The sequence below is a fragment of the Protopterus annectens genome, chromosome 1.part0, assembly GCF_019279795.1.
Source record: "Protopterus annectens isolate FY-2018-M chromosome 1.part0, PAN1.0, whole genome shotgun sequence".
NCBI lineage: Eukaryota > Metazoa > Chordata > Ceratodontiformes > Protopteridae > Protopterus > Protopterus annectens.
The window spans coordinates 519,923,423-519,939,329 of NC_056725.1; the positions used below are offsets into that span (position 1 = coordinate 519,923,423).

At 42.3% G+C, this 15,907-nt stretch overlaps 1 protein-coding gene across 1 annotated transcript in view; it reads left to right on the forward strand.

Moving 5' to 3' along the window:
* LOC122789622 (serine/threonine-protein phosphatase 2A 56 kDa regulatory subunit delta isoform-like) overlaps positions 1-15,907 on the forward strand; it is a 1,584,804-nt gene that overhangs the window by 465,340 nt on the left and 1,103,557 nt on the right. Inside the window, exon 7 of the mRNA XM_044057373.1 lies at positions 4,265-4,459. Within this exon, the coding sequence (XP_043913308.1) occupies positions 4,265-4,459 (195 nt within the window). The remainder of the gene's footprint in view (positions 1-4,264; positions 4,460-15,907) is intronic.

Here is a 15,907-nt window from a genome sequence, read left to right on the forward strand (position 1 = left end):
AAAATATCCCATTATAGCAACCAGTCATATAGCCTTCTACCTTAACAAATAAGTTCAAACATGAACCAAAAAATAATGAAAATAAAATAGCTTACTGTAAATAACAATATGATTAATCTACATATGAACGAAGCCTTAGCACACTAGCAATTGACATATGGTCGTTAAGACCTGGAGGCACATGGGCATTCCTAGGTAGGTACTAGGCTATTGGCCCTAGGGCCTGTATAAGCCTAGCCAAAAAGGTACCCTGGCTTTCACCACCCAAGAGAATTATTTTCCTGTGCCCCTGTCGAGCAGAGCCACAGAAGTGATCCCCGGGGTGAATTTCCTATTTCCCATCCAATCATCAAGATTTTTGTTGAAGAGTGCTAAAGAGGAGCTTTGTTTGATATAGATAGGTAGTTTGTTCCAGAGTATGGGAAGTCTCTGGGACAGGAATCTATCCCTCCAGCATGTTCTGTTTATTGTGGTGACAAGGTTTAGGTCCCTAGAGCGTGCAACTCGGAGGGATTAGGATTTCTTTAAGTGGAGCATGTCCAACAGCTCTGGGTTTGACATATCTTTGTATGTTAGGTAGAGATTGCCTCTGATTAGGCAATGTGCGACGGAGTAAAGCTGGAATTTTTTGAGACTGTCTGTGTAGGACATCTGTTTGAGGCTGGTAATCCTATTTGTGAGGTATTTCTGCGGCCTTTCCAGTTGTTATAGATGCCTTGTGAGGTACATACCAAAAGGGGCATTGTACTCTATAATAGGTCTAATGAGTGATGAATAGAGGGGAACAATTACCTCTCTTTTCCTGGATGAGAAACCTTTTGTGATGAGGTGTGCCACATAGAAGGATTTCCTGACTACTGTGGCAATGTGATTATCAAAGGAGAGACTACTGTCCACCTGTGTCCCAAGGTCTCTTATCACACTTTCGGTGTTAAGTTGACTACCGCCTATGTGGTAGTTCATGGGTTCAGAGTTTTTACCAAAAGGGATGACAATGCACGTTTTGGCATTGAGCTTGAGGCCATGGCTTTAACACCTGGCATCTGTCTCAGTGAGGACCTTTTGCAGAATGTCTACATCATTAGGAGTTTCAATTATGGCTCCTAGTTTGCAGTCATCTACGAACTTCATTAGCCAAAGACCTTCTGTGTTAGCCTGTACTTCAGAGAAGTAGATACCAAACAGGAGAGGACCCAGGACTGAACCCTGTGGTACTCCACTTGTCACTGGTGTGAAGTCGAATTTGGAGTCTGCTACTTTCACAGTGTGGGTTCTGTCAGTGATCCAGTTGGCAACCCATCTTGTGACATAGGGATTTATACCTAGTTTAGTGAGTTTATCTATAATTCCAGAGTGGGGGGTGGTGGCCGAAGCCTTGGCGAGATCTAGATAGGCTGTGAGAACTACCTTACCCTCCTCTACGGCTTTGGTGACTTATTCAAAGAGGTTTATCAGGTTTAGGAGACATAGGTTCATAGGTTGGTACTAGGCTATCGGCCCTAGGGACCTATGCAAGCCTAGCATAACAATTCCCTGGATATTTCTTCCCACAATATTTACTTCTCCAGGCCCCTGTCTAGCAGGGCGACTCGCATGATCCCCGGGGTGAATTTCCTATCTCCCATCCAATCATCAAGGTTCCTTTTGAAGATGCCCTAAGAGGTGCTCTGCTTGATATGTATGGGCAGTCTATTCCAGAGTATGGGGAGTCTCTGGGTCAGGAACCTATCCCTCCAGCATGTTTTGGTCATTGTGATGACAAGGTTTAGATCCCTGGAGCGTGTGGCTCTGAGATATTGGGATTTCTTTAAGTGGAGCATGTCCAACAGCTCAGGGTTTGACATGGCCTTGTATGTTAAGCAGAGATCGCTTCTGAGTAGACGATATGCCACAGAGTATAGCTGGAGTTTTTTTAGACGGTCAGTATATGGCATCTGCTTTAGGCCTGTGATTCTTTTAGTGAGGTATTTCTGTGGCCTTTCCAGCTGTTGCAGATGTCTTGTGAGGTACATACCAAATGGGGCATTATACTCTATAATGGGTCTAATGAGGGATGAGTACAGTGGGACAATGACCTCCTTTTTTCTGGATGAAAAGCCCTTAGTGATGAGGTGTGCCACATAGAAGGATTTCCTGACTGTTGTGGCAATGTGGTTATCGAAAGTGAGACCACTGTCCACCTGTGTCCCCAAGTCTCTTATCACACTTTCGATGTTTAGTGTCCTGCCACCTATGTGGTAATTCATGGGTACATGTTTTTTTCCAAAGGGGATAACTATACATTTCTTGGCATTAAGCTTGAGCCCATGGCTCTGGCACCAGGCATCTGTTTCTGTAAGGCCCTTTTGTAGAATATCCACATAATTTGGGGATTCAATAATGGCTCCCAGTTTGCAGTCATCTGCAGACTTTGTTAGCCAGAGTCCCTTAGTATTGGCCTGTACTTCAGAGAAGTAGATGCCAAACAAGAGCATTCCCAGGACTGAACCCTAAGGTACTCCACTTGTCACTTCTCTGGAGCTGGATTTGAAGTCTGCTACTTTTACTGTCTGGGTTCTGTCAGTAAGCCAGTTAGCAACCCATCGAGTGATGTAGGGATTTATGCCAACTTAGTAAGTTTATCTATGATTCCAGAGTGGGGGATGGTGTCAAAGGCCTTGGCGAGGTCCAGATAGGCTGTGTGGACTGCCTTACCCTCGTCCACAGCTCTGTAGACTGATATGAAGAAGTCAGTCAGATTCAGGAGACAAGATCGGCCCTTCACAAACCCAAACTGGGTGGGGTCCAATGTTTGAAGGTTGCCAATGTCTTTGTTTATAAGTTCCATGTTAATGCGTTCCATGCCCTTGCAAATCAGGCTTGTCAGACTGATGGGACGGTAGTTCCCAGGATTCAAGGTGGATCCTCCCTTGTGAAGCGGGATAACTATAGCTGTGCGCTACTCACTGGGTACGAAACCTTTTACAATCCCAAACTGGGTGGGGTCCAGAGTTTGGAGATTACCAATGTCTTTGTTTTTAAGTTCCATAGCCTTGCAGACCAGGCTCGTCAGGCTAATTGGGTGGTAGTTCCCGGGGTCCTTGGTGGATCCCCCTTTGTGGAGTGGGATAACCTTCGCTGTGCGCCATTCAGTGGGCACAAAGCCTGAGGTGAGGCTATGATTGACCATGGTACTTGGGTGGGGTGCCAGTTCGTTCTGTAGTTCGTGTAGAACGCAGCCTGGGAATTTGTCAGGTCCCATGGATTCTGTGTTCTTGGCTTTGGAGAGTGTTTTTTTTTACGTCTGCAGCCGTGAATACAGGAACTTTGCATTCTTCCAGTATAGAGATGGGCCCTTTAGGAGATGAGGGGCGTAAAGTTAGCACTGAACCTATGCCAAGATGTTGGCAGTATCAGTTGGTTTTGTATATTTAGTGCCATTGTGCTGTAACTCAGAGCATATCTGAGTGTTGCCATTGAGATTCTTGACATAGCTATAGAATGCTTTGTGGTTGTCTTTAGAAACAGTGGCGATTTTGTTTTTGTAACTAGCTTTGGAGGATTTTATGAGGGATCTCAGCTTCTTACTGAGGCTGACCAGGTAGTTCCTCCAGTCATGAGATTTTACTCCTTTTTTTTTTTTTTTGCAGCAGTTTCTTTCTTCTGTTGTAGAGTTTGTTTATGGCAGGGGACCACCAGATTGGCTTCCTTTTTTTGGAGGATAGCATCTTAGTTCTGTTAGGGATAGCACGATCCATGCACTTGTGTAATTGCTTATAAAGTGCATTTGCGTAGGATTCAGCAGTCGCACCTTTGATGTCCGTCTGCATGGGTGTCATGAAGTTTTCCACTTTGCAGACATTTTTTATGATGGTTTCTCTAGTGGGGGTGGGAGTGGGATGTGGATGTCTAGGGTGATTAGCTTGTGTTGGGATCTGACCAATGAGGAATTGACCTCTGGTGTGAAACACCAGTTGCCCATGTCAGTAATGACCAGGTCTAGGATATTGCTGCCGTGATGGAGGTGTGGACAAGTTGATCCAAGGAGCTGGAATCTATGAATTCCAGAAAACGTTGAGCAAAAGAGTTGGTACATGAGTAGTTTTCCCAGTTAATGGTATTCAACCAAATCAACCCACACTTCCCCTCTAGGGTCCCTAGGTACTCTGTCAAGTACAAAGAACCAAAAATTATGTAAGGGAAACTTAATAGTTTGCTTAAATAAAGCATTTTTTTCATTCTTATTTTTGATTTCTAATAAGTGTTCGTAAATTCTGTCTTTTAGTTTCCTCTGCATTTTTACAACAGTAAAAACTTGTACAGAGGTTACAGAAAGCTACATAAATGACCCCAGTGGAATTGCATGTGAAATAACCATTGGATTTGACAATTTGGTTGTTGATTTTGTTACTGTCACGATCAATTATAAATTTGCATTGCTTACAGAAGCCGCATGTGAATGTCCCAACCTTATCTTCATGTAAGGAGTTATCAAAAGGTTGGTGATGTCCTTCATGGATGCATCTGCAGTCATAACAAGTGGGTTGTCCTGTCGTCAGGCAGCCCTGCAGTCGGCCGGATTCCAAAGTCCGGGTCCGGCTTCGGCTGATGTCGCACTCCACCCGACGTCATCTCTGTTGGTCTTCGGGTATAAAAGCATCAGCCGACGCCATTTTCCTCAGTCTTTCTTGCCGCGTGGCGCCCGAAGCAGAAGCTGTTCGCAAGTGCCGGTCGGTCGGATCCAGAGATTATTTCTACCGAATACTACTTCGAAGACTTCTAAAGCTAAGTACCCCGTTGGGGACTCTTTCTTGCCTCAGCCGATGTCAGAAAAAGTTAACAATTGTTTAACCTGTGGGAAACAAATACCTCATAAAGATTTCCACTCTTACTGTCTGCCTTGTTTAGGCCCAGCCCACGACGTAGCAGCCTGTTCGGCCTGTGCCTCTTTCAACCGACGAACGCTTAGACGTCGGTCGGAGTTTGCAGAACAGTTTTTCGGTTCTGATTTTGCGTACATTATGCCGTCGGATCCTCCGACTACCCCCAAAAAACGCAAAGATAAAGACCGACACTCGCGGTCCGCGGTTTCGGCCGAAACCACGGTAAAGCAAACCGCGAGTGTCTCGGTTTCGGCTGAAACCGAGAAAACTGATCAAAGTACAGCTGAACCTATTCTTACAACTGAGGCCCCTGCTACAACTCTTGAATCGACCTCAGAAATTTTACCCACTACGGTGGTTGACTTATCTGACACCATTCCCTTGGATGTCTCTACCCCAGCACGTGGTGCTGCTAGGCCTCCTGCTGCCATGTCCATTAAGGCCTTCGCCAGGGCTAAAGCAGCCAAGACTTCTAAAACAGTGCCTGTTAAACCCCCCACATCCAGGCCCTCTTCTAGTTCTCAAATGCTTTCTTTGGCAGAAGATTTAATTTCTTTAATTAGAGGATCTCAATCTCACCCAGACAGGGCCTCTCAGCCCCAGAGAAGAGACCTAGGGCAGAGCCCCTGAGCCAGTGTCTTCTGATGATTCTGCTGATGAATCAGACATAACTGACCAGCCTGAGGCTCCCTTCTCCAATTTTGAAGATTCTGATGCTGAAGAATCCATTCCAGCTGCTTCCCCACCAGAAGAATTCTCCTTTGGGAAACCTTGCATGCCATGCGAGAACAGTTCCAATGGCAGCAACAGGATTTTTCAGACTCCAGAAAAGACTTAGGACCTTTCTGCACCTCCCACAGCACAGGCCCTTAGCTATACCTCCTGTTCTCTCTGTGGTGGATGATGCTTTCAATGATGTTTGCTCCGCTCCAGATTCTTTACCCCAGCCCCTGCCAAACCAGACAGATTTTACAGGGTGCCAGATACTCATCACCACCTTTATAAGGCCCCACTTGCAGACCCAGAAACTATATCCCAGGGTCCCAAGGCAGTAGCAGCGACCACAGCTAAAAACCCTATTCCTTCTGAAAGGGAAGCAAGGTCATTAGACAGATGGGGTAAAAAGGTCTACACTTCAGCTACTCTCTCAGCTAGAGCATTAAACTGTCAGTTTCACATGATACAATACCAAGAGTTTATGCTTGATCAGTTAACTAAAAAACTAACCACTGATGAATCTCTTGATAAGAAATATGTATTAGAGATGGTAAATAACATACAACAGGTTAGCAACCATTCCTTAAAATGTGGCTATGATGCACTGGAGGCTTCATTTAGATCAGCCATGACGGGCACAGTGATAAGAAGACATGCATGGCTAAAAGAACAAGCTTTACCGGATCATGTTAAAGCTAAGTTGCTAGATGCTCCTATGGACAAGACAAGTTTGTTTGGTACACCTGCCCAGCAGGTTATGAAGAAAATGGAAGAAAAGGCAAAATCTGTTCAAACTGTTAAAGATTTCTTGCAGGTTCAACCCCCAAGGTTTAGCAGGAACTGGCCTGCCAAAAATTGGTCCTTTCCTGACTCCACAAAATTTCAAAGGGGCAGGAATAGACGCTCCAGAGGCAGAAACCAATCCAGAGGAGGTGCCTACAGAGGACGACAGTGGCAAGGTAACAACAGAGGCGCAGACACAGCCACTGCCACTACATCAGCACAACCACAGTGACTTAATCCTAAATCCGCCTACCAGGGAACAAATAGCAGCTCCTCTAGGCGGAAAGTTAACCTTATTTTCAAAGAACTGGCACTACATAACAAAAGACAAGTGGATTTTACAAACCATAGATCAAGGTTACCGGTTTCACTTCCACACTTTACCAGTCAAAAGAGGAATGCCAAACCTACCTCCAAATCAAAAAACAGAGGCTCTACGCCAGATAATGGAGTTAGCAAACATGAGAGCTGTGGAAAGAGTGCCAACAGCAGAACAAGGAAAGGGGTTCTACTCCAGACTATTCCTAGTTCCAAGAAAGGAAAAAAGTTGGAGACCAATTCTCGACCTGTCCACCTTAAATACATACATCATTGTCCCAAAATTCAAAATGCTGACCCTACAGCAACTTCTTCCCATGCTGGGCAAGGAGTCTTGGCTGGTAACTCTAGATCTCAAGGAGGCATACCTGCACGTCCCCATTCGACCAATCTGCAGAAGATACCTCAGATTTCTTGCAGGATCAGAGCACTATCAATTCTCAGCATTGCCCTTTGGCTTATCTACTGCGCCCAGAGTATTCACAAAATGCCTGGCATCAGTAATCGCCCATTGCAGACTACAGGAATTCAAATTTACCCATACCTGGACGACTGCCTGCTACAAGGGGACAACAAAAGCAAGCTGACAACAGATTTACAAAGGGTCATTTACTTGCTACAAGGACTGGGATACACAGTCAATTTACAAAAGTCAAGGCTGATACCATCCCAAACAAGGACGTTCTTGGGCGCGGAATTGGACACAGTACAACAAATGGCATTCCTGACTACAGAAAAACAAAAAGAACTTCCTCTTTACTTCTTGGCACTAACAAAACTGAACAAGTTAACAGCAAGAAAAGTTCTGCAGGCCTTGGGCTTCATGGCATCATGCATAATCTTGGTCCCATTTGCCAGACTACATATGAGGAAACTACAGTGGTACCTAAAGAATTTATGGTCCCAACACAGACACAGTCTAGAAACAGAAATCCCACTAATTCCATGCTTAAAACAGGAGTTCCTATGGTGGGCTCAGGCATGCCAGTCAAACCCAGGCCTACCCTTTCGCAGATGTCAACCAAGCCAGACCATCACAACAGACGCTTCAGACCTAGGATGGGGGGGCCCACATGCTGGACAAATGCGTGCAAGGATTGTGGACACAGGATCAACTTCGCCTGCACATCAATCTAAAAGAAATGCTGGCAGTAAAACTGGCAATCCAAAAGTTCAAACCATTTCTCAAAGAGGGCCAGTTGATGATAAGGACAGACAACACCACAGTCATGTGGTACATCAACAAACAGGGAGGCACTCATTCATACCACCTATGCAGAATGACCTTGGAGCTGTGGACCCTGGCACTCAGCTACAACATTCAGTTACAGGCAATATTTGTACCGGGGAAAGACAATACTCTAGCAGACATATTAAGCAGAACCACTTCGGATGCCCACGAATGGAAACTGCACCGGACATCTTCAAGACCATCTCAAAGAAATGGGGAATGCCACAGATAGACCTATTCGCATCACCTCTCAATCACCAGCTCAAAAATTCTGCACAAGGACATTCCACCCACTAGCATGGAAAGTGGACTCACTCTCCTTCAACTGGAAAGGCCTAACAGCATATGCATTCCCACCTCTTCCTTTGATACACAAGGTACTACTAAAAATCAAGGAAGAACGTCCAAGGATAATCCTGATAGCTCCAAACTGGCCAAGACAGCACTGGTACCCACTACTGAAGAGCATGTCTCGAACAAAATGTGGCCAATACCTCTGATGCCTTTGATGTTAACTCAGAACAACTACAGCATCATACATCCAAACCTAAAAACGCTGCAACTGACTGCATGGAACATCACATAACAGCAGCTAATCCAGAACTTTCCCAAAGAGTTAAAGACATTATTCTTGAAGCACGCAGACCTTCAACAAGAAGGAACTATGCTGGAAAATGGAAAAGGTTTGTCATTTGGAGTACGGAAAGAGGAAAAGATGTGTCAAACATAGATATGCCTAACATTCTGGAGTATCTGGCGAACTTCTTCATTCAGGCCTGTCCTACTCCTCCATCAAGATACATGCATCAGCTATTTCAGCAGAATACAGCTTTGATCCACCTGTTTTTCGCACCCTTTGCTCAGGCAGTTCCTCAGAGGAATCAAGAATGTAAAACCTCCAAGGAAACCACCATTACCAGCTTGGGATTTAAACTTTGTGCTAGAAAAGTTGACACTATCACCCTTTGAACCAGCAGCAACAGCAGACCTACAACACCTGTCATGGAAAACTGCTTTCCTACTGGCAATAACTTCAGCAAGGAGGGTTTCAGAACTACAGGCCTTAATGGCAGTGCAACCCTTCCTAATCTTCCACCAAGATAGAGTGTCCATGAGGACTAATCCTACATTTATGCCCAAGGTGGTATCCAGAGTGTCTTTGAACCAGGCAATCCACCTACCTACCTTCTTTCCCAACCCACAAAACAGAGGGGAAAGAATACTGCATACCTTGGATGTACATAGACAGCTACGCTACTACTTGGACAGAACAAAAAACAGCAGAAAGACTGACCAACTTTTGTAGCCTATGCAACAGGAAGGGAAGGAAAAGCTATTTCCAAACAGACAATCTCCAAATGGATAGGAAACTGCATACGATACTGTTACACCTTCCATGGAAAACCAATTCCACAGAACATAAGACCTCATTCTACAAGGGCAACAGCCACTACCACAGCCTTCTTACGAGGAGTGGCAACCAAAGACATTATTGAGGCGGCTACTTGGACCTCCGTGCATACATTTGCCAAGCATTATAATTTGCCTCTATATTCCAGATCCCGAGCAGGGTTTGCCACTGCTGTACTGCAAGGGATCCTAAACACACCATAATCTACCTTTATCCTCCTCCCTTGTTGGCTATGGTATTCTACCCACTTGTTATGACTGCAGATGCATCCATGAAGGACATAGTACAGTTTTGTACCTACCATAAATGTAGATGTCCGAACTGGATAGCATCTGCAGTCAGGATTACCCTCCCTCCTTCCCTCTGTGGTACTCCTAGGGTGTTTACCCTCCTAATAGCTAGCTGTTGGGGAGTCTTTATGGTGTATTTGTTTGTATATATGTACATATATGCTTATTGTTGTGTTTACCTCTATCTATTTGGAAACATTGGCATCTATCCAAATTTTTAGCATGCAAGAGGGCTACTGGCATCTGGGGCAAGAAACACTGAGGAAAATGGCATCGGCTGATGCTTTTATACCCGAAGACCAACAGAGATGACGTCGGGTGGAGTGCGACATCAGCCGAAGCCGGACCCGGACTTTGGAATCCGGCCGACTGCAGGGCTGCCTGACGACAGGACAACCCACTTGTTATGACTGCAGATGCTATCCAGTTCGGACATCTACATTTATGGTAGGTACAAAACTGTACTTTCACCTTCTAATAAATTTGTATAAGTCTCTGCTCGTTTAATAATAATAAATCAGGTAAATTGTTTTCAAAAACTTGACGGGAGAAATTGTAAACTTTAAAGTCACCTCTAGAGTTCATGGTGATTGATGGATAAGCTAAATTCATAAAAGAAGAAACATCATCTCGAGAAAAGACAGCCCCTGTTAGTTCCTCCTCCATCACTGGTTCCACCTGGGATTGTTCTGCCAGTTCTGTACTCCTGGATCTTCTCTGACTGGGTTCTGGTTGTTTTCTGATTGATGCATCTGATTCCTCAACCTCTCCGAATGTCTTGGTAATACCTGCCCTAAAGAGACCAGTCTAGAGAAGTCCATTGGGTCATTCAGTTCAGTGATTGGTTGACTCTTGTGGGACTCAAGTTGTTCGTCTGAATGCAAATTGACCCTGATATTTGGTTCCGGATAGGCCTGCTTTGAGACTAAGCAACTCTATCCCTTTCAAATTTCTTTTCCTTCCTCGTTTTAATGTTGAATGCAATCTTATCAACGTTAGCAAATATTTGCCTATATTCTTCCGCAGAGTTCTGAAATAGCAAATCAGTAGTTATTGCCTGTTCCAAGTCTGCCAACTCATGATACAAGGAATCATTTGACCTTTGGTTGTGTTTAATAAGTGTTTCCATAATCTCACAACCATGATGGTCAAACAACTTGGTCAGCTCTTTATACAGGGCTGAGTTGGACATTGTCCCATTCTAAAACTTCCAACTCCTCAATCCTTTTGGCACTCTTCCAACTTCTATACTTTCTAAAAGTAGGAATTCTCAATTTGTAATTCTGTACATTTTAAGAGTTTTGACTCCAAATCGTTAAGGGACTGCTTTAAAGTACCAAATTCTTTAGGTGCTTCACTTCAGAAGTTCATCTCCGCCCCAAACCAAGATGCTAAGTTGATACGAGAACCAGAAGCAACAGGTACATTGGTAGAACTATAGGAAGTTGGACTTTAGTTGGTAGGTTCACCAAAACATTCGCTGTACCCTGACCAGATGGAATTGAGCAGAATAGAGAAACATTCAAACTATTACCACTACAGTTGTGAGTCTGAGCAGTAAGCTGTTGGAAGAGCTGTTGAATAAACTGGGTTAGCATCCCTGGATTTTCTGCAATTTTATCCAGAACAGTAAAATTCTGTGTAGGAATCCCCTCGACAGGTACAGGTAAAGACATCACAAACAACAACTAGGTAACCTAGGCAAGACCAATAAACAAAAATGCCATTCCTAAGGAGGACAAACCAAATCACATCAAATGTTTATTGAGCACTTTCGTCATTTTATAGCAGTTGACTTCATCAGAATAACACCATGAACAGATGGGCCAGTTTAAAAAAAAACCTCTTCAAAGTCACATGATCACAAAAAGACGATGAATGGTAAAAAATGAATAACAAAAAAATTCCCATTATAGCAACCCATCTTGTAGCTCTCCCCCTTACAAATAAGTTCAAACATGAACCAAAAAATGAGATTCCTCTACAATGATAAAACCATACTAAATAATGAAAATAAACAATAAAATGGTTTACTGTAAATAACAATATGATTAAACTTCATATGAATGAAGCCTTAACACACTAGCAGTTGACATATGGTCATTAAGACCTGGAAGCACATGGATGTTTAGTTTGATTTGCCACTTCGGTTCCTTGAATTCAACCAAATCCGCCCACAGACCCCCCCCCCCCTAGGGTCACACTAGGTATGCCGTCAAGTACAAAGTACCGGAATTTGTGAGGGAAACTTAATTGTTGTGTCTTTCAGCTTTTCCCGATTAGGGGTCACCACAGTGGAATTCCGGTCCGCTAATGATTGGCAGTTAAACCAAAAACTGTTATTATGGAGCTAAAGCAAAGTTTAGATAGAAATAATCAGCTTTCAGAAGGGAAAATTATTTGTAGGTGGGGAATATTACTTGATTTGCAATAGTAAGGATGTATTGGAGGACCTAGAAGGGAAAATGTAACAAAAGAGGGTACTTTTCTGAATAAATTTGTGAAAATATTTGGTATGGAAGACCTGAGTTCTGTAGTAGGAACTCAGACGATTCCCCAAGGTACAGTAACTGGGCTAGACTGGATATGATTTGTATGCTTCACAGAAGCACGTGTGTTTAATTGAAAACTTCGACACATGTCCAATAACTATTTCAGATGATGCACCAATAAAAACAAAGATAAAAATGTAAGTTAATTAAGTAAAAATGAGACTATTTTCCCACCTACTTGTTAAAAAGAGAGAAATTCAAAGAATGGGTTGTGGAAATTATTTGAGAGTTAATAGAGAAGATAGAAATCTCTTCAGAAGAGGTAGCTAGTGGGATAAAATTAAAATTGAGTTGAAAAATAGGGTAGAAATAGAGAGAGAGAGATTTTTAAGAAGAGATGGGAATTATTTAGAGCGTCTGACAAAGGTTAAATTATGACAGAATAAGGGGAATCTCACAGAATAAAAAGAGCAGCAACCACAAAGTGCTGAAGAGAAAATAAGGCAATAGTTTGTTAGTATGCTGTTTAAGATTGCTTTTAAACAATTATTTTTTGATAACTGATTCTAATTGTAACTGGAGCTTTTCTCCTCAGGTCTCCACTGAAAACGGGCCTTTGGCTGAGCTGGACCAATCCAGTTAACAAATGATAATAAATAACTCCAGAGCACAAAAACATTTAGCTCAATGACTTGGGCAAAAGAAGGTAGAAATTGTTGCTCCAAACTTAGAGCCTATGACAAGAAAAATGGCAAGAGATCCTGTAGCAGTATTAAAGATATTTTGGAAATTTTATGAAAATGTGTATAAAGCAGAAGAATGTATGGGAAAAAAGAGCATAGATTGAAATGTTTATGGAACAGCCAATTATGCCAAGGTTAGAGGAAGATGAGGCTGAACTAATAGTTAAGATGGGAGGAGATGAGATAAAAACTGTGATGTATAATCAGTTGGCAGGGAAGTCTCCAGTATTAATATTATTTTTGTGAACATTTGGAAGTTAGGAAGAAAATGATAAAGATCTTGAAGATTTTAGTAGTGTTTTAAAAAGAGATGAAGCATGGGCATCTTGGAAGAAAGCTGTGGTGGCTGCATTACCCAAGACTCATCAGGCCCAGCTTCATATACACCCACTTAAATTCTAAACCATGATTATAAAGTGTGTGTAATGGCTAAAAAATGGCAAAGGTGTTGCTAAAATTGATAGGTAAGGAACTGTGTGGTTTTGTGGAGTGGAGGCAAACATTTGACAAAATTAATAGAATGGTGATGCTCCAGAGGGAAGCAGAATGTAAGAAATATACTGTCTGTAGTGGTTCGTGACGCATAGAAAGCATTTGACAGAGTAAGCTGGGATTTATGAGTAGAGCAGTGGACGCATTTGTATCTTTGATAAAATAATAAGGTTGATTGTGATTAGGAGGATTGAATGAAGGATCAGAGGGAAGAATTAAAGTGAGAGAGTTCCTCTCCAATAAGTTTTATTTTGATCAGCAGAACCAGGCAGGGATATCTTCTCCTTTGCTGTTTATTTTATATTTAGAGCCATTGGCAAAGAAAATAAGGGACTACAAAATTCAGGGATATAATTGGCATGGTAATAAAGAATGGATAGATAAGGTGAAGTGTTCAGTAGTTTGGATTAAAAATAATTCTGTTATGGCAGCTAAATGAGGGAAGAGACTAAAAAAAAGATAACATAAAAATGAGAAACTGGGAGCTCTTGTTTATGGATAGTAAAATACAAGCAGCAAAAATGTTTTAATCCCTATCATTTTATATACAAGTCAGACGTGTTTTTTATCAACCGGAGGAGAAGTTCTGGACAATTAATACGGATGAAAATTATCTGATAAGGGAAGAGGGCAAGAGTTAAGTGGGATAAGCTGAGCCTCCCAATACAACAAGGTGGTTTAGGGTTAATGGATTTAAAAGGAAATTTTAGAGCTGTACAGTCAAGGCTCATATACATAACACAAGCAGAAAGTTATAATTCATAGTGTAAATAAATGATGATGAAGCTGAGGTGGAGGGGAGTTCAAGAAATAAGAAGAGAGTGGGATTTTGGATGCAGATCCTTTAGGAAAATAACCATGTTGAATATTATGTTCATAAAGTTGCAGAAAGTATTCCAAGAGCTAAGCCAGTATGGGAATGGAGGAAGGAAGTGTTAGCGATAGGGATGACTGCAAGTAGGGGTAGAGAAAATAGGCCAAGAGAGGGCTGGAATTTACTAGGCAAAGCTGGTAAAGGAACTAAGGTGTTGGAAGTAAATAACTAGAGAGGGAAAATAATAGAGTGGGATAAGGCCAAGAAGTTTGGACTGCAGATTCAAGACTGCCTTCCCTACCAGGGACTGATATCAGAGTATAAACAAAGAGAAAGGGACGGGGGGGGGGGGGGTCATAGGGAAAAAGCTGCTGTGGTACAGTTTTTAGCTGAACCTAGAACAGAAGCTGCTGTGAAAAAGGTGATTAGTAGGGCCCATAAAATCTTGCTTGATAATTTATTTAAGAGTCTGAGGAGGTTAGAAAAGATTGGGAAGAGAGACTGGAAAAGCAATTTACAAGGGAACAAAAAGCTGGGGGGGGGGGGTGTTGCACACTTAGAAGCCATGCATATGAAGTCCAGAAGGTTTAGGATTTTTTCATGGAAGTGTTTGCATAGTATTTTTATACCCTAAGCAGACTTGAAAGAAGTTTTCCTCAGGTAGATAGTTAATGTCGGATGTGTGATGGTACAGAAAGAAGCAACTAGGAACCTGTTTTTGGGAGTGAACTGGCAGATGATAATAATTCCCTACAGAATATTTTCTTAGAAATATTGGGCAACCAAGTGTCTGTAGGACACAGGATCTGAATTGCCCAGGTCTTAAGTTTAATCCTGTTGGCTGCCAAAAAAGCAGTTGCTAGAAAATGGAAATCAAAATCTTAACCCAGCTGTATGTGAAGTATAGAATATTGTAAAAGAGATAAAGAACTGGAAATGGAATTTTAGGAAATGGGTATGGTCAAGTTACATACAAATGGAGTTTGTGGGAACAATGCATGTAAAGTAATGTTCAGGAAGAGTAAGGTATAAGGGGAGGTAGTAATGAAGCAGTTTATGTAATATTGGACAAATGAGAATTGTCGAGAAAGGAAAAGTGTATGTAAATTAAAAATGTTAATATTTTTTTTTTCTTTTCTATCGTAAAAATGAATGTGTGCCTATGTCTTAAGCGGTAATTTAGTAAAGGTATTTAAAAAAGTGTCATCTTAGTCTGCTATTTTTACTTTTCTAGGCAGTAGTTCATATTGTGCATATGTAGTAGCATCATTAATTTGGTGGTTAGACCTATTATTTCAGCTCTGAGAGAGAAGTACTCTTTTGAGAGCCCTTTCTTCCTGTTTTGTGGCAACTGTACTGTTGTATTTGGTTGTAAATTCGGGTCTGATGATGAGCAAGGGCTTTCACATTGACCCTTACCCATTTAATTGCCTTACTCAGTCTCACTGTCAGGAAGGGAGAGAGAGAGCGAGCGAGCACTTACTTTTTCCCTGGATTGCTTTAAGAACCATGGCATTTTTTTAACCTTGCTAAGTCCAATATGAACCCATCTAGAGCAGTAGTAATCTTTGGGACCTTAATAGCTTCTGTGAACCAAAAGACCTTTATAGCCTAGGTCTAAGGGCTCTTTCTTCCAGATCATTTTAGTAACATATCCCTGAAAAAGTCCGTCGCTACACTGGCATTTGCGTTTGCCTTGTGCTACATGGCATCGAACAGAACTCTAGTCACCTTGCAAGACTTCACAAAAGGAA